This window comes from Scyliorhinus canicula, chromosome 12 (genome assembly GCF_902713615.1).
Source record: "Scyliorhinus canicula chromosome 12, sScyCan1.1, whole genome shotgun sequence".
Classification (NCBI taxonomy): Eukaryota; Metazoa; Chordata; class Chondrichthyes; order Carcharhiniformes; family Scyliorhinidae; genus Scyliorhinus; species Scyliorhinus canicula.
Window position 1 is genome coordinate 10,905,670 of NC_052157.1, and position 24,868 is coordinate 10,930,537.

The 24,868-nt window shown below is 51.7% G+C and overlaps 1 protein-coding gene across 3 annotated transcripts in view; it reads left to right on the forward strand.

Moving 5' to 3' along the window:
* The window catches only part of coro2ba (coronin, actin binding protein, 2Ba), a 203,928-nt gene that overhangs the window by 172,141 nt on the left and 6,919 nt on the right, over positions 1 to 24,868 (forward strand). For all 3 annotated transcript variants that reach the window (XM_038813207.1, XM_038813205.1, XM_038813206.1), the window contains 3 exons: positions 832 to 928; positions 4,235 to 4,347; positions 9,949 to 10,039. In XM_038813207.1, coding sequence (XP_038669135.1) covers positions 832 to 928; positions 4,235 to 4,347; positions 9,949 to 10,039 — 301 coding nt within the window. The remainder of the gene's footprint in view (positions 1 to 831; positions 929 to 4,234; positions 4,348 to 9,948; positions 10,040 to 24,868) is intronic.

Genomic DNA, 24,868 nt, shown 5'->3' on the forward strand with positions numbered 1-24,868 from the left:
TTATTTTCCTGCTTCCGTGTGGATCCTTGAGTTTGTAGACACTGGTTAGAATCGGGCAGCGGAAGAGAAAGCACTTCCCCGGGTTGGGGAGTCAAGAACACTGGGAAACAACCTTAAAGCCAGAGGAAAATCAGGGAGCTATTTTCCAAACAAAGATGGAAAATCTGTAACTCTCTCCAGCAAAAGGCCGCAGATACTTGGGGTCAATTGAAATTTTAAAAACAGAGATTGAGAAATTTTGGTTGGGTGAGGGCAAGAGAGACGGAGTGATGGTCGATAAATGCGGTTGAGGTGTATGAGACAAAACATGATGCAACTAAATGGCGGTGCAGACTCGAAGGGCTGAATGGCCTGCCCCGTTTCTGTTTTGCCCCATTTCTCCCATGCTGCACCCTGGCTGACTCGCGTCATGACGAAGGCAGGGCCACTTTCGATGCTGCCTGGAGCGGTAACCTGACAGGACGGCCCACCTGCCCGACCACCATCCACTTGAAATGAGGACGGTGGAAACGGGCGGGTTCTGAAACAGACAGGGTGGGATTTTCCAGCCTTCCCTGCTGGCGGGACCGTCCAGTACCATCGAAGGCGCCCCCAGCAGCGGGACAGACAAGCCACAAAAAGTGGCATAGACGTTGGGACGGTAAGATCCCATCAGTGGCCAATGATAGGCCATCTCTGAAAACACGCCGCCGGGGGTGCGGGGTGACCTGCCCACAGACAACTCAGTAAAGTCAGCTTACCGATCAATCAGCAGCGTAGAAAATACGCCCCTGCCCACCCTCAATAGAATGAGCATTTTTCATTTCTATCACCCAGTTTTCTTCTTCACAGGGCGATGGGAATATTAGGTATTATGAAATTAGCACGGAGAAACCATACCTTCATTATCTGATGGAATATCGCTCACCTGCTCCACAGAAAGGGATGGGTAAGATCTCACATTATTACCAATCATTGCTTAAATGATTGTGATCAATATTAACCAAAACCGGCGAGGGTCCGCCCCATAGAGGTTAACGGGACCAGTCCCCATTCCATCTCCATTGCTCTGTAAAATGGTGAGTGGTCCATGCTTAGGCTGAGAGTCCAATGGTTGAGAGGACAATTGTCCCTTAACTCGAGCAAATTCTAAATATGGGCCCAAGGCTGTGGACGTAAAGTGTGCATGGGATTGCTGTTGCTTTGTACAATGGCTGATGTCTCCTTATAGCAAGCACCAAGAACGCTATCGTTTTGCAGGAACTTAACATCCCTCAGGGCCAGCATTAGCGCAAAATTCCAAGCTGTACCCAATGGCGTTGTGCAGCTAGCAATAATCCCCACAATTCTATGTCCTCTACGTGGAGGCAATGCTGGTGTAGTTTTAATGTCACTAGACTCGTAATCCAGAGTCCCAGAGTGGGGTAGCAAGGTAGCACAGTGGTTAGCACTGCTGCTCCACAGCTCCAGGGTCCCAGGTTCGATCCCCGGCTTGGGTCGCTGTCTGTGCGGAGTCTGCACGTTCTCCCCGTGTCTGCGCGGGTTTCCTCCGGGTGCTCCATGTTTTCCTCCCACAAGTCCCGAAAGACGTGCTGTTAGGTAATTTGGCCATTCTGAATTCTCTCTCCGTGTACCCGAACAGACACCGGAATGTGGCGACGAGGGGCGTTTCACAGTAACTCCATTGCAGTGTTAATGTAAGCCTACTTGTGACAATAAAGATTACTATTATTAATATCCTGGAGGCATTGGTTCAAATCCCACCACCACAGCAGCAGGTGGAATTTTAATTCAATTAATAAATCTGGAATTATGAAGCTAGGCTCAGTAATGGTGACCATGAAACTATTATCGATTGCCATAAAAGAACATCTGGTTCACTAATGTCCTTTAGGGAAAGAAATCTGCCGTCCTTACCCGGTCTGGCTTACGTGTGACTCCAGACTCACGGTCGTGTGGTTGATTCATAGAATCCCAACAGAGCAGAAGGAGGCCATTCGGCCTATCAAGTGTGCACCGACCCTTTGAACGACCACACTACATGGGCCCAATCTCTCGTCCTATTTCTGAAACCCCGCACTGAGGGGAAATTTAGCAAGGCCAATCCACCCAACCTGCGCATCTTTGGACGGTGGGTGTAAACCGGAGCACCCGGAGGAAACCCACGCACACACGGGGTGAACATGCAGACTCCGCACAGGCAGTCACAAGGCTGGAATTGAACCCAGGTACCCTGGATTATGATACAATACGGCTTTACTCTCCCCTTAGCTTAACAATTGTGCACAGGTTTTAGGATTAACACTGATTACAAAGTACATCTCAATCTACAGTGGTCTCATTAACACAGAGTCCCTTTTAAGTACACAAGATGCCTAAAAGCAAATACAATCTTCGCTCTGAACCCCAAGAGAAAGTTCACGGATGTCTCTTCCCATGATTGTCATGTGAGAGTTTCCAAATTTCACTCCCAAAAACACACTTTAATATCTTCTCTCATAAGTCTCCCTTAACGTTTGCATTCCGAAATCCAGACCAGGTTTTCCAAATAACACTCTTCTGCTCCACTTTTAATAGGAAATCCAGTCCAGGATTTTATACTAGCCCCTGTAGGATTCCTTTCTCTTGACTACTTTGCAAACTGCTCACAATTGTTTTTAACTCTTTATTCTCAGGCTGTATTAAAATGGCATCAGGCATTTGTTTTACATTTGAAGGCTACTGCCCCACTTCAAATCTGGTCACTGCAATTCCCCCTTTAACTCAGAACATTTTGTTTGCTTTTCCTTGAATTCGTTGGAACAATACCTTGGTCTCTGTTCACTTAATTCCACCCAAGCTAAACATTCTTTCTGTCCCAATTCCCTGGTTATCTGGGCTGTAATTTGCACTTCAGGAAACCTCTTTGCAACTTCCATCCTGTCCAGTCTTTTTTCTGGTAGAGTTAAGAGATGTTCACTCCCTTAGGTCCTGTCTCCAACTGCTCTGGCTTCCAGTTAAAACTAAGAACAAGGGAAAGCCCGTTCTTCTGGAAAGTGGGCTGTTGCTAAGCAATGACTTACTCCGACTATTTATTCTTCATGCTGTAGCCCTCTCTCAGCACAATAGAGTCACAGCTGCAACTCAAACAATCCCCACATATACAAATATCTTTGATCAACTTGAATCTAACTATAGGTTATACCCTTCCAGGCACAGTAACAATAAATTAAACCCATTTTAAAACCCGTACCAGCCTCCCCGGACAGGCGCCGGAATGTGGCGACTAGGGGCTTTTCACAGTAACTTCATTGAAGCCTACTCGTGACAATAATCGATTTTCATTTTCATTTCATTTCAAACTATGCCTTATTTCTAATAAAAATAAAAATCTCTTAAAACTACCTTTATTTTCCTAACAAGCTATATAGCCCCTTTAAAATAATAAAACATTCCATGGTATGAAACTGTTATCGAACAAAATTTGACATCAAGCAATATAAGAGAATATTAGGAGAAGTGGCCAAAAGCATGTTTAGAGGTAGGTTTTATGGTACACTTCAAGGGGGAGAGGCCTGGCCCAAAGCAGCTGATGGCAATGCCCCCATTGATGGAGCAAAGAAATTTGGGGATGTGCAAGAGGCCTACATTGTAGAAATGCAGCTGTGGCGATACTGAGATGGAACACCATGTTGGAGAGATTCTTCATCAATGGATATCATCATGGGCAGCACGGTAGCACAGTGGTTAGCACAGTTGCTTCCCAGCTCCAGGGTCGCAGGTTCGATTCCCAGCTCGGGTCACTGTCTGTGCGGAGTCTGCCCGTTCTCCCCGTGTCTGCGTGGGTTTCCTCCGGGTGCTCCGGTTTCCTCCCACGGTCCAGGTTAGGTGGATTAGCCACGATAAATTACCCTTAGTATCCAAAAATGTTAGGTTGGGTTACGTGGATAGGGTGGAAGTGTGGGCTGAAGTGGGGTGCTTTTTCGAAAAAAGGGCCGGTGCAGACTCGATGGGCCAAATGGCCTTCTACTGCACTGAAAAATTCTATGATTCTACGATCATTTAATAAAAATCCTATAACATGGAGCAGGAAAAGACACTATCAAAAGTACAGAGAAGTCAGTCTGTAATGTTTAGGGTTACTGCTCCATTTCATAGAATGAGTATTTCTTTTAAGTGGGCAATTTGTATTTTTAATATTCATATTCAGTTTGAGAGTAACGTTCGAGAGTAATGTTTGGGAGTAATGCTCACCGTTTCTTTGCCCCTCTTACAGGTGTGATGCCAAAACACGGGCTGGACGTGTCCATCTGTGAGGTGTTCCGATTTTACAAGCTGGTTACACTGAAAGGAGTGATTGAGCCAATCTCCATGATAGTGCCAAGAAGGGTAAGTGGAGGCCCTGCATTTAGTATTTCTGCTGTCAATTCCGTTGCGAGGAGAGGTCGAAGGTTATGATTTGGAGCACACTGCCTCAAAAGGTGGTGGATGTGTTTGCACAACAAACTTCCAAAAGGGAATATTTTTACTTTGTACTCATTCATTCCTGGCAAGGCCCTCTTGCCCATTCTTGTTTTCACTTGAGAAGATGGTGGTGCAACCCATGAACCAGATGAAAGCCTGCCATAGCACACCACTGTCACGTCCAGAAGGCAGGACAGAAATCCTGTGGCTTGTCCAGACAATTGTCGAGGGTGAGGAAGTGAAGGATGTGCAGCCGCAGCCCGCACAGAACAAAAGGGCCTGGAAAGAATTTCTGTGAGATGATTTAAATAGTTAGGATTCCCGAGGGAGATTTCGGGACCAATGTAAATTTAAGTGCCTTGAGTACATAAAAGGAGAGACTTCCACCAGAGGCTGTCACCCCCATTTCATTTTTGTTTCATTTATTAATTGAGTTTTATTGTACAAAGGGTATATGAAGAGACTTTGTGCATCGCTCTCTGTCCAGCTCCCAACCAAAGCTGTTCAGATCCTTAAAAACGTTCAGCTCAGCCCCCACTCGATGTGCCAAAGCAGCCAAAGCATGTGGCAGACCCTCAAATGAGCTGACCCCAGTTTTTACAGAATTTCACATTGGTCCTTGGTTCAAATCCTGAACAGGGGTTAGCTTGGTTTGGAGCTCACCACAGGCTTGAGTTTCCTTGGCACGTCAGTGCAGTGGTGGGGCAAGCAGCACATTTTCAAGGTTCTGAATGGCTTTGACCACGGGATGGACATCCACCGGCGCACGACGTCCTTCTGAGAAAACAAAATCAATAAGAGTGGAGGGTGCACTTTCCAAGTACCGGTGCAGACTTGATGGGCTGAATGGCCTCCTTCTGCATTGTAAATTCTATGAATCTATGAAAGAGGGGGTGACAGCCCCTCAATGGGACACTGTAACAAAATGACTTCAAATGAACTAGACTAAAATGTCGTTCCCAGAAGTAACGATGCACCCCAGCCCCCAGTGGCGCCCACTGGTCATGGAAGGCATGAAACCTGCTGGTGGGCACCGCGTGTTCCCTCTTCAAGACCACCCAGCCATGAGAGTAACCATGGTGGAGGGGCAGACAGATGGGCCGGATGACCTCCTTGACTGCCCACAGCCTGGAACTGTTGATGGCTGCCTTGGCCAAGTCCAGGAGCAGGTGTATGAGGATGTCCTCCTCCCTCCCCTACCCCAGCCCCCGTACCGCAGCCCCGCTACCCCAGCCCCGCTACCCCAACCCACCCTACCTCAACCCCCCTACCCCTACCCCAACCCCCTACCCCAACCCCCTACCCCAACCCCCTACCCCCAGCCCCCCTACCCCCTAATCCCAGCCCCCTTACCCCAGCCCCCCTACCCCAACCCACCCTACTCCAACCCACCCTACTCCAACCCACCCTACTCCAACCCCCCTAACCCAACCCACCCTACCCCAACCCACCCTACCCCAACCCCCACCCCAACCCACCCTACCCCAGCCCCCCTACCCCAGCCCCCCTACCCCAACCCCCTACCCCAACCCCCCAACCCCAACACCCCTACCCCAACCCACCCTACCCCAGCCCCCCTACCCCAACCCCCTACCCGAACCGCCCTACCCCAACCCCCCTACCCCAGCCCTCCTACCCCAACCCCCCTAACCCCAACCCCCCGACCCCAACACCCCTACCCCAACCCACCCTACCCCAGCCCCCCTACCCCAACCCCCCTACCCCAACCGCCCTACCCCAATCCCCTACCCCAACCCCCCTACCCCAACCCCCCTACCCCAACACCCCTACCCCAACCCACCCTACCCCAGCCCCCTACCCCAACCGCCCTACCCCAACCGCCCTACCCCAACCCCCCTACCCCAACCCCCCGACCCCAACACCCCTACCCCAACCCAGCCTACCCCAGCCTCCCTACCCCAACCCCCCTACCCCAACCGCCCTACCCCAACCCCCTACCCCAACCCCCCTACCCCAACCCACCCTACCCCAGCCCCCCTACCCCAACCCCCTACCCCAACACCCCTACCCCAGCCCCTACCCCAACCCCCCTACCCCAACCCCCCTACCCCCTACCCCAGCCCCCCTACCCCAGCCCCCCTACCCCAACCCCCCACCCCAACCCACCCTACCCCAGCCCCCCTACCCCAGCCCCCATACCCCAACCCCCCACCCCAACCCACCCTACCCCAGCCCCCCTACCCCAACCCACCCTACTCCAACCCACCCTACCCCAACCCCCCTACCCCAACCCACCCTACCCCAACCCCCCTACCCCAACCCACCCTACTCCAACCCACCCTACCCCAACCCACCCTACCTCAGCCCCCCAACCCCAACCCCCCTACCCCAACTGCCTACCCCAACCCACCCTACCCCAGCCCCCCTACCCCAACCCCCTACCCCAACCCCCTACCCCAGCCCCCCTATCCCAGCCCCCCACCCCAACCCCCCTACCCCAGCCCCCCTACCCCAGCTCCCCAACCCCAACCCCTTACCCCAGCCCCCCTATCCCAGCCCCCCACCCCAACCCCCCTACCCCAGCCCCCCTACCCCAACCCCCCTACCCCAACCCCCCTACCCCAGCCCCCCTACCCCAGCCCCCCTACCCCAGCCCCCCTACCCCAGCCCCCCTACCCCAACCCCCCTACCCCAACCCCCCTACCCCAACCCCCCTACCCCAGCCCCCCTACCCCAGCCCCCCTACCCCAGCCCCCCTACCCCAACCCCCCTACCCCAACCCCCCTACCCCAGCCCCCCTTCCCCAACCCACCCTACTCCAACCCACCCTACCCCAACCCCCCTACCCCCCTACCCCAGCCCCCCTACCCCAACCCCAAACCCCCTTCCACACTAGGTGAAGTCTCTCCTTATATGTGCTCAAGGCACCTAATCAATTAATGCCCTCCTTCTGTATATCCTTAACCTTAACAATGAACATACCCTTACCATCCATGGATATATATTTTCCTGTAATGGCCACTGAATATTGGTCCGAGGATGGAACCTGTGCTTTTCATTGCCTGGGGGCATGATTTCAATTATACCACATCGACAATTACTTGACTTACTCTGAGCAGACGCAATGCAGAAGCAAACTGGTACCTTTCAGCCTGTAACGCTCACCTCCCCGCTGCCGGATAAACCAGTAACCTCACATTAATCCGCTTCCCCTTTACACTGTGACTTTTCCTGGACTGCTCCCTCGGTGACACCATCAACCTTCACAATTTAAACAGGGAAAATAAACTCCTTTTAGAATGAATATGCAAAGAAAAAAATGTCTTCAAATAAATCCTTTTTTTTAGTGATTTGATTTTTCATGGCCAGTCATAGTTTGTTTTTGAACATTCCTGTGAGATACCTTGGAAGATTCTAACACACCGAAGGCACTATATCAATGGAGGTTGTTGCTGCCTTGAGTGCTGATGGTCAGGCTCTCTCTAACAGTGGCCATAGCCCCAAAGTGAGGCAAACAGTGAAACCAGAAAGCTGCACAAGCCATCGTTGTGGGGCATTATCTGATCAACTGAACAAAGGATCGTTCTAATCTGTCGCCACGGCAACACACCGATTGAAACAAAAGCTGTGTTCAGATTGGGGAGGTAAACGGGAAGCCCGGTGGTGGTGACCCCTTTGAAAATTTGGAGGCAGTTTCGGCGGCACTTCAAATTGGGAGCGGGGTCGAAATTGATGCCGATCCGGGGGCGCCACGGGTGAGAGCCTGGGAGGGTGGACGACAGGTTCCGGGGTCGGGAGCCGCGAGGGCTGGCGGAAGTAAAGGATTTGTTTTTATGAGGTCGATTTGCGACCTTGGAGGAGCTGGGGTCGACGCGAGAGGGTCCCCCGGGGGGGACGGGGGGGGGGGGGGGGTTCAGGGATATGCAGCTGAGGGGTTTTGTGAAACAATAGGTCTGCCCGGCATTTCCCGGTGGGCCGCCCTCCTCATTGTTGGAGGGGGTATTGTCGGTGGGGGGGGGCTTGGTGGGGCGGGTGTGGTCTTGCCGATCTGTGCGAGGATATTGGAGGAGGACAGCGCGTTTCCCGAGGGGATCAAAGCCCAGTGGGAGCAGCAATTGGCGATGGAGCTGGAGGAGGGTCTGTGGGATGAGGTGCTGCGGAGGGTGAATGCCTCAACCTCATTGCGAGGCTGGAGCTGGTTCAATTAAAAGTGGTAAATAGGGTGCACCTGTCGAAGTCATGGACGAGCCGGTTATTTGAAGGGATGGAGGATTTGCGTGAGCAATGCAGGAGGGGCCCAGCCAATCATATGCACATGTTCCGGTCCTGCCCAAGCTTGGAGAGGTTTTGGGAGTCGTTCCTCAGCACCATGTCGGCGATCTTACATGTGGACTTGGTGCCCAGTCCCCTGGGGGTTGGGCTGCGGGATTCTCTGTCGGCAGGATCCTCCGCTTCATCGGCAGCGCACTCACGCCCGTGGGTGGGTTCCCAACGGAATGGGATGGCCACAATGGGAAACACATTGGCCGGCTGCAGGCACGGAGAATCCGGAAAACAGGACTGGCGAGACAGAGATTCCCACCCGGGGTCTGTTTATATTACATTTCAGAGAACTAGTCGTCGCTAACGGGTAGGGGTGATAGGGGATGGTGTTGTGCGATCGTTAAAATGTTAAAATTTGAATTAAAAATTTTTTTTGAAGTGGGTTCAGATTGATTTCTCTTTGCTGATCCTCAGGGTAGCTGTTACTCTAGACTCGGTTGCTTTTAAAATTCCCGTAAACCTCCCTGTGCATGAACAATATTAAACAAATAAACTTCTGTTCAACTCGCTGATGCCCCAGTTGGTAAAGGTGGCACGTACACCTTGACCAGGAGAGGTCCATGCCTCGACTCCTTATCCATGTCGAGTTAACTCATGGCTCCAAAAGGTCACATCGCTGCTCCGATCAGCACCGATGGCCTGTATCGGGTCATGGATTATAAGCCAGGTTTGGTCGCCCCACTTGTGTCGGCTCAGACGTGGCAATTGGCCACCTTGTTTATAGAATAACAGCTGACACCTGGACAACAGGAGGAAGCAACACCTGGGGGCGAGGAAGGAAGATAGCCCCGAGGGAAAAATGTCCATTTCGAACAAAAAAAACCTACCAGGAAGAGGGGGGTCGCCGTGTTTTGTGGGAATGCAACCTGCCGTGTTTCATTTCATTTTCATCCCCATCACCTCACTCGGCCATGCACCACCAGTAGGGAATCAAAGATGAAGGTTTGGATGGGGGCAACTTGGAGAGAAACTATTCACTCTGCTGGCACAAGTCAAGAAGGCATAGCCTTAATATTAGAGCAAAGCTGTTCTGGGGTGATGTCGAGAAGCATTTCTTCGCAAAAAGGGTGGTTGAAATCTCCCACTAAAAGTTGCAATGCTTTGTGGGGGAGGGGGGGGGGGGGTGTTGGAGGAGGAGTGGGGAGGGGGAATAGTACACTGTCAAATAAAAATGTAAAGACTGAGGTAGATTTTTGTTCGGGTAAGGGTATTTTACTGAGCTTGACTCCTCTTTCATTTCAGTCTGAAACTTATCAAGAGGATATCTACCCAATGACAGCTGGGACTGAGCCTGCACTCACGGCAGACGAGTGGCTGACTGGCATGAACAGAGGTCCGAATATTTACCATTAATGTTCATAACATTATTGTTGCGTCAATTGTCCCAACTGCCAGCAACCGCAAACAAGGAGATCTTCACCCCAATAGTGGCATTCTGATGCGAGGCCAGGATAAAGGAACAATTGAGCATCAGTTTGCCAACCTAGAACTTTTGATTGCTGCAATTGTCATTCATTCCATTTCTAACGTTAGTTGATGATGAACCTAAAGGGTCCAGATCAGGGTTCAGGACTCAATGGGCCGAATGGCTTCCTTCTGCAGTGTAGCTATTCCATGATTGTAGAATGTTTCCCCTGACTGGGAGCCCAGCAATAGGAGTCACAATGTCATGAGCGGCACGGTAGCGCAGTGCTTAGCACTGTGGCCTCACAGCTCCAGAGTCCCAGGTTCGATTCCCGGCTTGGGTCACTGTCTGTGCGGAGTCCGCACGTTCTCCCCGTGCCTGCGTGGGTTTCCTCCAGGTGCTCCGGTTTCCTCCCACAGTCAAAAGATGTGCAGGTTAAGTGGATTGGCCATGCTAAATTCCCTCTTAGTGTCCAAAGATGTGCAGGTTAGGTGGGTTTCCAAGGTTACGGGGATAGGGCGGGGGACTAGACCATGTTAGGGTTCTCTTTTGGAAGTTTAGTGCAGACTCGATGAGCCAATGAACTGTAGGGTTTCTATGGAATAAAGGTCAGTCATTTAGGGTTGTGATGAGAAATTTATTTGCTTAAACAATGAGACAAACTTATGTTTGTCTAACATCTTTAACATAATGAAACATTTCAAGGACCTACATAGGGGTATTGTAAAACAAAGTATGACACCCAGCCACATTAGGTCAGATGACCAAAAATATGGTCAAAGAGGTGGATGTTAAGGAGCATCTTAAAGGAGGAAAGTTTATTTGAGACGTGGAGAGGTGTAGGGAGAGAATTACAGAGCTTGAGGCCAATGCAGCTGAAGGGTTGTGACTCTTCGGAGTTCTCCTCCCCCAGAGTGTTGTGGATTCATAGTAAAGTAAAATAAATTGCACCTTTGTTGACTGGAGGGGTCAAATGCATAGAATTTACCGCACAAAAACAGTTTGGCCTAAATGTTGTCTATGGTTCCGTTGGTAACACTTGTCCTCTGAGTCACTCCAGGGTTTGAGTACAAAAATCAAGGCTGAACTCCAGTACAGGACTGAGGGAGTGTTACACTGTCAGGGGGTGCCGTCTTTCGGATGTGGATGTGCAGTATATTAAAGAAAGAGGTCGATTTCCAGACACTAAGGGAATTAAGGGATTTGGGGAAAGGCCAGGAAGGTGAAGCTGACGTAGAAGATCAACCATGACCTTCTTGAGAGGCAGAACAGATCGAGGGTTCAATGGATGCTACTCTGGCTCAAATTTCTATTGAAAGAGAGATCAGATAAAGAAAGATAGAACGTGATCTCAGTGATGGGGTGATCCTTGCTGGCAGAATTTTCTTTGTGTTCTGTTTCCAAATGAAACAATTAACAACCAGGAGGTTGACTTGATTTGATTTGATTTATTATTGTCACATGTATTAGTATACAGTGAAAAGTATCGTTTCCTGCATGCTGTACAAACAACGCATACCGTACATAGGGAAGGAAGGAGAGACTGCAGAATATAAAGGAACAGTTATAGCAAGGTGCAGAGAAAAGATCAACTTAATACGAGGTAGGTCCATTCAAAAGTCTGATGGCAGCAGAGAAGAATCTTTTCTTGAGTCGGTTGGTACGTGACCTCAAACTTTTGTACCTTTTTCCTGACGGAAGAAGGTGGAAGAGAGTATGTTCGGGGTGCGTGGGGCCCTTAATGTTGCTGGCTGCCTTTCCGAGGCAGCGGGAATTATAGATACAGTCAATGGATGGGAGGCTGGTTTGCGTGATGGACTGGCCGATATTTACTGGGCTACAGGTAGAGACAGAAACAGCGATTCAGAAAGAATATCCGTGGCGATTTTATAAGCTACTATTTTGTTCAGCACAACGCATTGAGGTAAACCCCTGGTTTAGAAATGAGAAGGCAAAGCATTTATCCATGGGACAGATTGTGATTTAATCTACCATCTGTGCCTGTTGGCATTCACAGATTGGATGTGCATTTTAACATTTTATGACTTCAACAACAACATTATCTGTTTGCTGGTGACCCAGGTGACCCAGATAGAAAAGTAAATTAGAGTGCACGTTTGATGACAGGGAGGTCCACTGGGCAGGATTTACTGCAGAGAAACCGTTTGGCCCAAATGTTAGCCATGGTTCCGTTGGTAATTCTCCGGGCAGGATTCTCCGTTGCCCGATGGCGAAATCGGGAACGGCGATCGGGCGCAGAATGGCTTCTGACACTACAGGCGGCGGTTTGACACCGGATCGCAATGGTCCGCCACCTCCAAGTCGGCGCCATCGAGACGCGTGCCGCCCACAGTCGCAATCCCGTTGGAATATCATTAGTGAGCCCATCCACAATGATCCGCCTTCGGTAGGCGGTGTTCCCGATGGTGCAGGCCACGTGTGGGCTCAGCCTGGTCATGAGCCTGGTGTGGCGGCTGTGGAGAGAACGGGAGGGCGTGCGTACAATGTCCAGTCCCCAAACACTCGGCTGAGAACCATGCCGGGGGAGGGGGGTGGGGGGGGGCTTCTGCCAAGGCTGGGGGAAATGGCAGGGCTTGGCCATGAGGTGGGCTGTGGGCTTGGGCTGGGCAGGTATGCGGTCCAACATGGCCAGCGCCATCTATTTCTGCGTGATCGGTGTGTGTGCGTGTGGGAGGTTGTAGGTGTAAGCGCGGCTACAGCTTGTCAGCCCTGCGCATGTGCAGCATGGACCCAGCGATTCTACAACTTTTTCTGCTAATCTCCCGGTGTTTCACGCGGCGCCGGTGTTAGCCCCTCACCATTAGCAGAATTGGTGCGGGTGTGCCGCGGATTTTACCGTCGTGAAACGCCACGATCCTCTGTTGGCATCCGGACTTAGCCTCAGGAACAGAGAATCCGGCCCTCGTCCTCTGAGTCACTCTCGGTTTAAGTAAAATTAATCAAGGCTGATTCTCCAGTGCAGTATGAGGGAACGCAACACAGTCAGGGAGCGCTACCCTGTCAGGGAGCGCTACCCTGTCAGGGAGCGCTACACAGTCAGGGATCGCTACACTGTGAGGGAGTGCTACACGGTCAGGGAGTGCTACACGGTCAGGGAGCGCTACACTGTGAGGGAGCGCTACACTGTGAGGGAGTGCTACACGGTCAGGGAGCGCTACACTGTGAGGGAGTGCTACACGGTCAGGGAGCGCTACACTGTCAGGGAGCGCTACACTGTGAGGGAGCGCTACACTGTGAGGGAGTGCTACACGGTCAGGGAGCGCTACACTGTGAGGGAGTGCTACACGGTCAGGGAGCGCTACACTGTCAGGGAGCGCTACACAGTCAGGGAGCGCTACACTGTGAGGGAGTGCAACACGGTCAGGGAGCGCTACACTGTGAGGGAGTGCTACACGGTCAGGGAGCGCTACACTGTCAGGGAGCGCTACACTGTCAGGGAGCGCTACACAGTCAGGGAGCGCTACACTGTGAGGGAGTGCTACACGGTCAGGGAGCGCTACACTGTCAGGGAGCGCTACACTGTGAGGGAGTGCTACACTGTGAGGGAGTGCTACACTGTCAGGGAGCGCTACACTGTCAGGGAGCGCTACACTGTCAGGGAGCGCTACACTGTCAGGGAGCGCTACACTGTGAGGGAGTGCTACACGGTCAGGGAGCGCTACACAGTCAGGGAGCGCTACACTGTGAGGGAGTGCTACACGGTCAGGGAGCGCTACACTGTGAGGGAGTGCTACACGGTCAGGGAGCGCTACACTGTCAGGGAGCGCTACACTGTCAGGGAGCGCTACACTGTCAGGGAGTATTGCACAGTGAGGGAGTGTTACACTGTGAGGGAGTGCTACACTGTCAGGGAGCGCTACACTGTCAGGGAGCGCTACACTGTCAGGGAGCGCTACACTGTCAGGGAGCGCTACACTGTCAGGGAGCGCTACACTGTCAGGGAGTGTTACACTGTCAGGGAACGCTACACTGTCAGGGAGCGCTACACTGTGAGGGAGTGTCACACTGTCAGGGAGCGCTACACTGTGAGGGAGTGTTAAACTGTCAGGGAGCGCTACACTGTCAGGGAGCGCTACACTGTCAGGGAGCGCTACACTGTCAGGGAGCGCTACACTGTCAGGGAGTGTTACACTGTGAGGGAGTGTCACACTGTCAGGGAGCGCTACACTGTGAGGGAGTGTCACACTGTCAGGGAGCGCTACACTGTGAGGGAGTGTTAAACTGTCAGGGAGCGCTACACTGTCAGGGAGCGCTACACTGTCAGGGAGCGCTACACTGTCAGGGAGCGCTACACTGTCAGGGAGCACTACACTGTCAGGGAGTGTTACACTGTCAGGGAGTGTCACACTGTCAGGGAGCGCTACACTGTCAGGGAGCACTACACTGTCAGGGAGCGCTACACTGTGAGGGAGTGTTACACTGTCAGGGAGCGCTACACTGTCAGGGAGCGCTACACTGTCAGGGAGCGCTACACTGTCAGGGAGCGCTACACTGTCAGGGAGCACTACACTGTCAGGGAGCGCTACAGTGTCAGGGAGCGCTACACTGTCAGGGAGCGCTACACTGTCAGGGAGCGCTACACTGTCAGGGAGCGCTACACTGTCAGGGAGCGCTACACTGTCAGGGAGCGCTACACTGTCAGGGAGTGCTACACTGTCAGGGAGTGTCACACAGTGAGGGAGTGTCACACTGTGAGGGAGTGTTACACTGTGACGGAGTGTCACACTGTGAGGGAGTGTTACACTGTGAGGGAGTGTCACACTGTGAGGGAGTGTTACACTGTGAGGGAGTGTCACACTGTGAGGGAGTGTTACACTGTCAGGGAGTGCTGCACTGAGGGGGTGCTACACTGATGGAGTGTTACACTGTGAGGGAGTTTTACACTGAGGGAGTGTTACACTGTGAGGGAGTGTTACACTGTGAGGGAGTCTTTCTATCAGGGAGTGTTCCACTGTGAGGGAGTGTTACGCTGTGAGGGAGTTTTACGCTGTGAGGGAGCGTTACGCTGTGAGGGAGTGTCACACTGTCAGGGAGTGTCACACTGTCAGGGAGTGTCACACTGTCAGGGAGTGTCACACTGTCAGGGAGCGTCACACTGTCAGGGAGTATTACACTGTCAGGGAGTATTACACTGTCAGGGAGTATTACACTGTCAGGGAGTGTCACACTGTCAGGGAGTGTTACACTGTCAGGGAGTATTACACTGTCAGGGAGTGTCACACTGTCAGGGAGTGTTACACTGTCAGGGAGTATTACACTGTCAGGGAGTGTCACACTGTCAGGGAGTGTTACACTGTGAGAGAGTGTTACACTGTGAGAGAGTGTTACACTGTGACAGAGTGTTACACTGTGACGGAGTGTTACACTGTGAGGGAGTGTTACACTGTGAGGGAGTGTTACACTGTGAGGGAGTATTTCTATCAGGGAGTGTTCCACTGTGAGGGAGTGTTACGCTGTGAGGGAGTTTTACGCTGTGAGGGAGTGTCACACTGTCAGGGAGTGTCACACTGTCAGGGAGTGTCACACTGTCAGGGAGTATTACACTGTCAGGGAGTGTCACACTGTCAGGGAGTGTCACACTGTCAGGGAGTATTACACTGTCAGGGAGTGTCACACTGTCAGGGAGTGTTACACTGTGAGAGAGTGTTACACAGTGAGGGAGTGTTACACTGTGAGGGAGTGTCACACTGTGAGGGAGTGTCACACTGTGAGAGAGTGTTACACTGTGACAGAGTGTTACACTGTGACGGAGTGTTACACTGTGAGGGAGTGTTACACTGTGAGGGAGTGTCACACTGTGAGGGAGTGTCACACTGTGAGGGAGTGTCACACTGTGAGAGAGTGTTACACTGTGACGGAGTGTTACACTGTGAGGGAGTGTTACACTGTGAGGGAGTGTCACACTGTGAGGGAGTGTCACACTGTGAGAGAGTGTTACACTGTGACGGAGTGTTACACTGTGAGGGAGTGTTACACTGTGAGGGAGTGTTACACTGTGAGGGAGTCTTTCTATCAGGGAGTGTTCCACTGTGAGGGAGTGTTACGCTGTGAGGGAGTTTTACGCTGTGAGGGAGTGTTACGCTGTGAGGGAGTGTCACACTGTCAGGGAGTGTCACACTGTCAGGGAGTGTCACACTGTCAGGGAGTATTACACTGTCAGGGAGTGTCACACTGTCAGGGAGTGTCACACTGTCAGGGAGTATTACACTGTCAGGGAGTATTACACTGTCAGGGAGTGTCACACTGTCAGGGAGTGTTACACTGTGAGAGGGTGTTACACTGTGAGAGAGTGTTACACTGTGACGGAGTGTTACACTGTGAGAGAGTGTCACACTGTGAGGGAGTGTCACACTGTGAGGGAGTGTTACACTGTGAGAGAGTGTTACACTGTGAGGGAGTGTTACACTGTGACAGAGTGTTACACTGTGACGGAGTGTTCCACTGTGAGGGAGTGTCACACTGTGAGGGAGTGTTACACTGTGAGGGAGTGTTACACTGTGAGGGAGTGTTACACTTTGAGGGAGTGTTACACTGTGAGGGAGTGTCACACTGTGAGGGAGTGTTACACTGTGAGGGAGTGTTACACTGTGAGGGAGTGTCACACTGTGAGGGAGTGTTACACTGTGAGGGAGTGTCACACTGTGAGGGAGTGTCACACAGTGAGAGAGTGTTACACTGTGAGGGAGTGTCACACTGTGAGGGAGTGTTACACTGTGAGGGAGTGTTACACTGTGAGGGAGTGTCACACTGTGAGGGAGTGTCACACTGTCAGGGAGCGCTACACTGTGAGGGAGTGTTAAACTGTCAGGGAGCGCTACACTGTCAGGGAGCGCTACACTGTCAGGGAGTGTTACACTGTCAGGGAGCGCTACACTGTCAGGGAGCGCTACACTGTCAGGGAGCGCTACACTGTCAGGGAGCGCTACACTGTCAGGGAGTGTCACACTGTGAGGGAGTGTCACACTGTGAGGGAGTGTCACACTGTCAGGGAGCGCTACACTGTGAGGGAGTGTTAAACTGTCAGGGAGCGCTACACTGTCAGGGAGCGCTACACTGTCAGGGAGTATTGCACAGTGAGGGAGCGCTACACTGTCAGGGAGTGTTACACTGTCAGGGAGTGTTACACTGTCAGGGAGTGTCACACTGTCAGGGAGTGTTACACTGTGAGGGAGTGTTACACTGTGAGGGAGTGTTACACTGTGACGGAGTGTCACACTGTGAGGGAGTGTTACACTGTGAGGGAGTGTCACACTGTGAGGGAGTGTTACACTGTCAGGGAGTGCTGCACTGAGGGGGTGCTACACTGATGGAGTGTTACACTGTGAGGGAGTTTTACACTGAGGGAGTGTTACACTGTGAGGGAGTGTTACACTGTGAGGGAGTCTTTCTATCAGGGAGTGTTCCACTGTGAGGGAGTGTTACGCTGTGAGGGAGTTTTACGCTGTGAGGGAGTGTCACACTGTCAGGGAGTGTCACACTGTCAGGGAGTGTCACACTGTCAGGGAGTGTCACACTGTCAGGGAGCGTCACACTGTCAGGGAGTATTACACTGTCAGGGAGTATTACACTGTCAGGGAGTATTACACTGTCAGGGAGTGTCACACTGTCAGGGAGTGTTACACTGTCAGGGAGTATTACACTGTCAGGGAGTGTCACACTGTCAGGGAGTGTTACACTGTCAGGGAGTATTACACTGTCAGGGAGTGTCACACTGTCAGGGAGTGTTACACTGTGAGAGAGTGTTACACTGTGAGAGAGTGTTACACTGTGACAGAGTGTTACACTGTGACGGAGTGTTACACTGTGAGGGAGTGTTACACTGTGAGGGAGTGTTACACTGTGAGGGAGTATTTCTATCAGGGAGTGTTCCACTGTGAGGGAGTGTTACGCTGTGAGGGAGTTTTACGCTGTGAGGGAGTGTCACACTGTCAGGGAGTGTCACACTGTCAGGGAGTGTCACACTGTCAGGGAGTATTACACTGTCAGGGAGTGTCACACTGTCAGGGAGTGTCACACTGTCGGAGTATTACACTGTCAGGGAGTGTCACACTGTCAGGGAGTGTTACACTGTGAGAGAGTGTTACACAGTGAGGGAGTGTTACACTGTGAGGGAGTGTCACACTGTGAGGGAGTGTCACACTGTGAGAGAGTGTTACACTGTGACAGAGTGTTACACTGTGACGGAGTGTTACACTGTGACGGAGTGTTACACTGTGAGGGAGTGTTACACTGTGAGGGAGTGTTACACTGTGAGGGAGTCTTTCTATCAGGGAGTGTTCCACTGTGAGGGAGTGTTACGCTGTGAGGGAGTTTTACGCTGTGAGGGAGTGTTACGCTGTGAGGGAGTGTCACACTGTCAGGGAGTGTCACACTGTCAGGGAGTGTCACACTGTCAGGGAGTATTACACTGTCAGGGAGTGTCACACTGTCAGGGAGTGTCACACTGTCAGGGAGTATTACACTGTCAGGGAGTATTACACTGTCAGGGAGTGTCACACTGTCAGGGAGTGTTACACTGTGAGAGGGTGTTACACTGTGAGAGAGTGTTACACTGTGACGGAGTGTTACACTGTGAGAGAGTGTCACACTGTGAGGGAGTGTCACACTGTGAGGGAGTGTCACACTGTGAGGGAGTGTCACACTGTGAGGGAGTGTTACACTGTCAGGGAGTGTCACACTGTGAGGGAGTGTCACACTGTCAGGGAGTGTTACACTGTGAGAGAGTGTTACACTGTGAGGGAGTGTTACACTGTGACAGAGTGTTACACTGTGACGGAGTGTTCCACTGTGAGGGAGTGTCACACTGTGAGGGAGTGTTACACTGTGAGGGAGTGTTACACTGTGAGGGAGTGTTACACTTTGAGGGAGTGTTACACTGTGAGGGAGTGTCACACTGTGAGGGAGTGTTACACTGTGAGGGAGTGTTACACTGTGAGGGAGTGTCACACTGTGAGGGAGTGTTACACTGTGAGGGAGTGTCACACTGTGAGGGAGTGTCACACAGTGAGAGAGTGTTACACTGTGAGGGAGTGTCACACTGTGAGGGAGTGTTACACTGTGAGGGAGTGTTACACTGTGAGGGAGTGTCACACTGTGAGGGAGTGTTAAACTGTCAGGGAGCGCTACACTGTCAGGGAGCGCTACACTGTCAGGGAGCGCTACACTGTCAGGGAGCGCTACACTGTCAGGGAGCGCTACACTGTCAGGGAGCGCTACACTGTCAGGGAGCGCTACACTGTCAGGGAGCGCTACACTGTGAGGGAGTGTTACACTGTCAGGGAGTGTCACACTGTGAGGGAGTGTTACACTGTGAGGGAGTGTTACACTGTGAGGGAGTGTCACACTGTGAGGGAGTGTCACACTGTGAGGGAGTGTCACACTGTCAGGGAGCGCTACACTGTGAGGGAGTGTTAAACTGTCAGGGAGCGCTACACTGTCAGGGAGCGCTACACTGTCAGGGAGTATTGCACAGTGAGGGAGCGCTACACTGTCAGGGAGTGTTACACTGTCAGGGAGTGTTACACTGTCAGGGAGTGTCACACTGTCAGGGAGTGTTACACTGTGAGAGAGTGTTACACTGTGAGGGAGTGTTACACTGTGACGGAGTGTCACACTGTGAGGGAGTGTTACACTGTGAGGGAGTGTCACACTGTGAGGGAGTGTTACACTGTCAGGGAGTGTTACACTGTCAGGGAGTGTTACACTGTCAGGGAGTGTCACACTGTCAGGGAGTGTTACACTGTGAGAGAGTGTTACACTGTGAGGGAGTGTTACACTGTGACGGAGTGTCACACTGTGAGGGAGTGTTACACTGTGAGGGAGTGTCACACTGTGAGGGAGTGTTACACTGTCAGGGAGTGCTGCACTGAGGGGGTGCTACACTGATGGAGTGTTACACTGTGAGGGAGTTTTACACTGAGGGAGTGTTACACTGTGAGGGAGTGTTACACTGTGAGGGAGTCTTTCTATCAGGGAGTGTTCCACTGTGAGGGAGTGTTACGCTGTGAGGGAGTTTTACGCTGTGAGGGAGTGTCACACTGTCAGGGAGTGTCACACTGTCAGGGAGTGTCACACTGTCAGGGAGTGTCACACTGTCAGGGAGCGTCACACTGTCAGGGAGTATTACACTGTCAGGGAGTATTACACTGTCAGGGAGTGTCACACTGTCAGGGAGTGTTACACTGTCATGGAGTATTACACTGTCAGGGAGTGTCACACTGTCAGGGAGTGTTACACTGTGAGAGAGTGTTACACTGTGAGAGAGTGTTACACTGTGACAGAGTGTTACACTGTGACGGAGTGTTACACTGTGAGGGAGTGTTACACTGTGAGGGAGTGTTACACTGTGAGGGAGTTCTTCTATCAGGGAGTGTTCCACTGTGAGGGAGTGTTACGCTGTGAGGGAGTTTTACGCTATGAGGGAGTGTTACGCTGTGAGGGAGTGTCACACTGTCAGGGAGTGTCACACTGTCAGGGAGTGTCACACTGTCAGGGAGTATTACACTGTCAGGGAGTGTCACACTGTCAGGGAGTGTCACACTGTCAGGGAGTATTACACTGTCAGGGAGTATTACACTGTCAGGGAGTGTCACACTGTGACGGAGTGTTACACTGTGAGAGAGTGTCACACTGTGAGGGAGTGTCACACTGTGAGGGAGTGTTACACTGTGAGGGAGTGTTACACTGTGAGGGAGTGTTACACTGTGACAGAGTGTTACACTGTGACGGAGTGTTCCACTGTGAGGGAGTGTCACACTGTGAGGGAGTGTTACACTGTGAGGGAGTGTTACACTGTGAGGGAGTGTTACACTTTGAGGGAGTGTCACACTGTCAGGGAGCGCTACACTGTGAGGGAGTGTCACACTGTCAGGGAGCGCTACACTGTGAGGGAGTGTTAAACTGTCAGGGAGCGCTACACTGTCAGGGAGCGCTACACTGTCAGGGAGCGCTACACTGTCAGGGAGTATTGCACAGTGAGGGAGTGTTACACAGTGAGGGAGTGTTACACTGTGAGGGAGTGTCACACTGTGAGGGAGTGTTACACTGTCAGGGAGTGCTGCACTGAGGGGGTGCTACACTGATGGAGTGTTACACTGTGAGGGAGTTTTACACTGAGGGAGTGTTACACTGTGAGGGAGTGTTACACTGTGAGGGAGTCTTTCTATCAGGGAGTGTTCCACTGTGAGGGAGTGTTACGCTGTGAGGGAGTTTTACGCTGTGAGGGAGTGTTACGCTGTGAGGGAGTGTCACACTGTCAGGGAGTGTCACACTGTCAGGGAGTGTCACACTGTCAGGGAGTGTCACACTGTCAGGGAGCGTCACACTGTCAGGGAGTATTACACTGTCAGGGAGTATTACACTGTCAGGGAGTATTACACTGTCAGGGAGTGTCACACTGTCAGGGAGTGTTACACTGTCATGGAGTATTACACTGTCAGGGAGTGTCACACTGTCAGGGAGTGTTACACTGTGAGAGAGTGTTACACTGTGAGAGAGTGTTACACTGTGACAGAGTGTTACACTGTGACGGAGTGTTACACTGTGAGGGAGTGTTACACTGTGAGGGAGTGTTACACTGTGAGGGAGTTCTTCTATCAGGGAGTGTTCCACTGTGAGGGAGTGTTACGCTGTGAGGGAGTTTTACGCTATGAGGGAGTGTTACGCTGTGAGGGAGTGTCACACTGTCAGGGAGTGTCACACTGTCAGGGAGTGTCACACTGTCAGGGAGTATTACACTGTCAGGGAGTGTCACACTGTCAGGGAGTGTCACACTGTCAGGGAGTATTACACTGTCAGGGAGTATTACACTGTCAGGGAGTGTCACACTGTGACGGAGTGTTACACTGTGAGAGATTGTCACACTGTGAGGGAGTGTCACACTGTGAGGGAGTGTTACACTGTGAGGGAGTGTTACACTGTGAGGGAGTGTTACACTGTGACAGAGTGTTACACTGTGACGGAGTGTTCCACTGTGAGGGAGTGTCACACTGTGAGGGAGTGTTACACTGTGAGGGAGTGTTACACTGTGAGGGAGTGTTACACTTTGAGGGAGTGTCACACTGTCAGGGAGCGCTACACTGTGAGGGAGTGTCACACTGTCAGGGAGCGCTACACTGTGAGGGAGTGTTAAACTGTCAGGGAGTGTTACACTGTGAGGGAGTGTTACACTGTGAGGGAGTGTTACACTGTGAGGGAGTCTTTCTATCAGGGAGTGTTCCACTGTGAGGGAGTGTCACACTGTCAGGGAGTGTCACACTGTCAGGGAGTATTACACTGTCAGGGAGTGTCACACTGTCAGGGAGTGTCACACTGTCAGGGAGTATTACACTGTCAGGGAGTGTCACACTGTCAGGGAGTGTTACACTGTCAGGGAGTATTACACTGTCAGGGAGTGTCACACTGTCAGGGAGTGTTACACTGTGAGAGAGTGTTACACAGTGAGGGAGTGTTACACTGTGAGGGAGTGTCACACTGTGAGGGAGTGTCACACTGTGAGAGAGTGTTACACTGTGACAGAGTGTTACACTGTGACGGAGTGTTACACTGTGACGGAGTGTTACACTGTGAGGGAGTGTTACACTGTGAGGGAGTGTTACACTGTGAGGGAGTCTTTCTATCAGGGAGTGTTCCACTGTGAGGGAGTGTTACGCTGTGAGGGAGTTTTACGCTGTGAGGGAGTGTCACACTGTCAGGGAGTGTCACACTGTCAGGGAGTGTCACACTGTCAGGGAGTATTACACTGTCAGGGAGTGTCACACTGTCAGGGAGTGTCACACTGTCAGGGAGTATTACACTGTCAGGGAGTATTACACTGTCAGGGAGTGTCACACTGTCAGGGAGTGTTACACTGTCAGGGAGTATTACACTGTCAGGGAGTGTCACACTGTCAGGGAGTGTTACACTGTGAGAGAGTGTTACACTGTGAGAGAGTGTTACACTGTGACGGAGTGTTACACTGTGAGAGAGTGTCACACTGTGAGGGAGTGTCACACTGTGAGGGAGTGTTACACTGTGAGGGAGTGTTACACTGTGAGGGAGTGTTACACTGTGACAGAGTGTTACACTGTGACAGAGTGTTCCACTGTGAGGGAGTGTCACACTGTCAGGGAGTGTCACACTGTCAGGGAGTATTACACTGTCAGGGAGTGTCACACTGTCAGGGAGTGTCACACTGTCAGGGAGTATTACACTGTCAGGGAGTGTCACACTGTCAGGGAGTGTTACACTGTCAGGGAGTATTACACTGTCAGGGAGTGTCACACTGTCAGGGAGTGTTACACTGTGAGAGAGTGTTACACAGTGAGGGAGTGTTACACTGTGAGGGAGTGTCACACTGTGAGGGAGTGTCACACTGTGAGAGAGTGTTACACTGTGACAGAGTGTTACACTGTGACGGAGTGTTACACTGTGACGGAGTGTTACACTGTGAGGGAGTGTTACACTGTGAGGGAGTCTTTCTATCAGGGAGTGTTCCACTGTGAGGGAGTGTTACGCTGTGAGGGAGTTTTACGCTGTGAGGGAGTGTCACACTGTCAGGGAGTGTCACACTGTCAGGGAGTGTCACACTGTCAGGGAGTATTACACTGTCAGGGAGTGTCACACTGTCAGGGAGTGTCACACTGTCAGGGAGTATTACACTGTCAGGGAGTATTACACTGTCAGGGAGTGTCACACTGTCAGGGAGTGTTACACTGTCAGGGAGTATTACACTGTCAGGGAGTGTCACACTGTCAGGGAGTGTTACACTGTGAGAGAGTGTTACACTGTGAGAGAGTGTTACACTGTGACGGAGTGTTACACTGTGAGAGAGTGTCACACTGTGAGGGAGTGTCACACTGTGAGGGAGTGTCACACTGTGAGGGAGTGTTACACTGTGAGGGAGTGTTACACTGTGAGGGAGTGTTACACTGTGACAGAGTGTTACACTGTGACGGAGTGTTCCACTGTGAGGGAGTGTCACACTGTGAGGGAGTGTTACACTGTGAGGGAGTGTTACACTGTGAGGGAGTGTTACACTGTGAGGGAGTGTCACACTGTGAGGGAGTGTTACACTGTGAGGGAGTGTCACACTGTGAGGGAGTGTTACACTGTGAGGGAGTGTCACACTGTGAGGGAGTGTTACACTGTGAGGGAGTGTCACACTGTGAGGGAGTGTCACACAGTGAGAGAGTGTTACACTGTGAGGGAGTGTCACACTGTGAGGGAGTGTTACACTGTGAGGGAGTGTTACACTGTGAGGGAGTGTCACACTGTGAGGGAGTGTCACACTGTGAGGGAGTGTTACACTGTGAGGGAGTGTTACACTGTGAGGGAGTGTTACACTGTGAGGGAGTGTCACACTGTGAGGGAGTGTTACACTGTGAGGGAGTGTCACACTGTGAGGGAGTGTCACACAGTGAGGGAGTGTTACACTGTGAGGGAGTGTCACACTGTGAGGGAGTGTTACACTGTGAGGGAGTGTTACACTGTGAGGGAGTGTTACACTGTGAGGGAGTGTCACACTGTGAGGGAGTGTCACACTGTGAGGGAGTGTTACACTGTGAGGGAGTGTCACACTGTGAGGGAGTGTTACACTGTGAGGGATTGTTACACTGTCAGGGAGTGTTACGCCAATTGGTTGGTATGTTTCCTACATGACAACGGTGACTATATTTGTTGTAAATACTCTTCGGTGTTTCTAAACGTACACCAAAAATGCACATTATTCTTTTTCTTTCAACAGATCTATGCTCATGT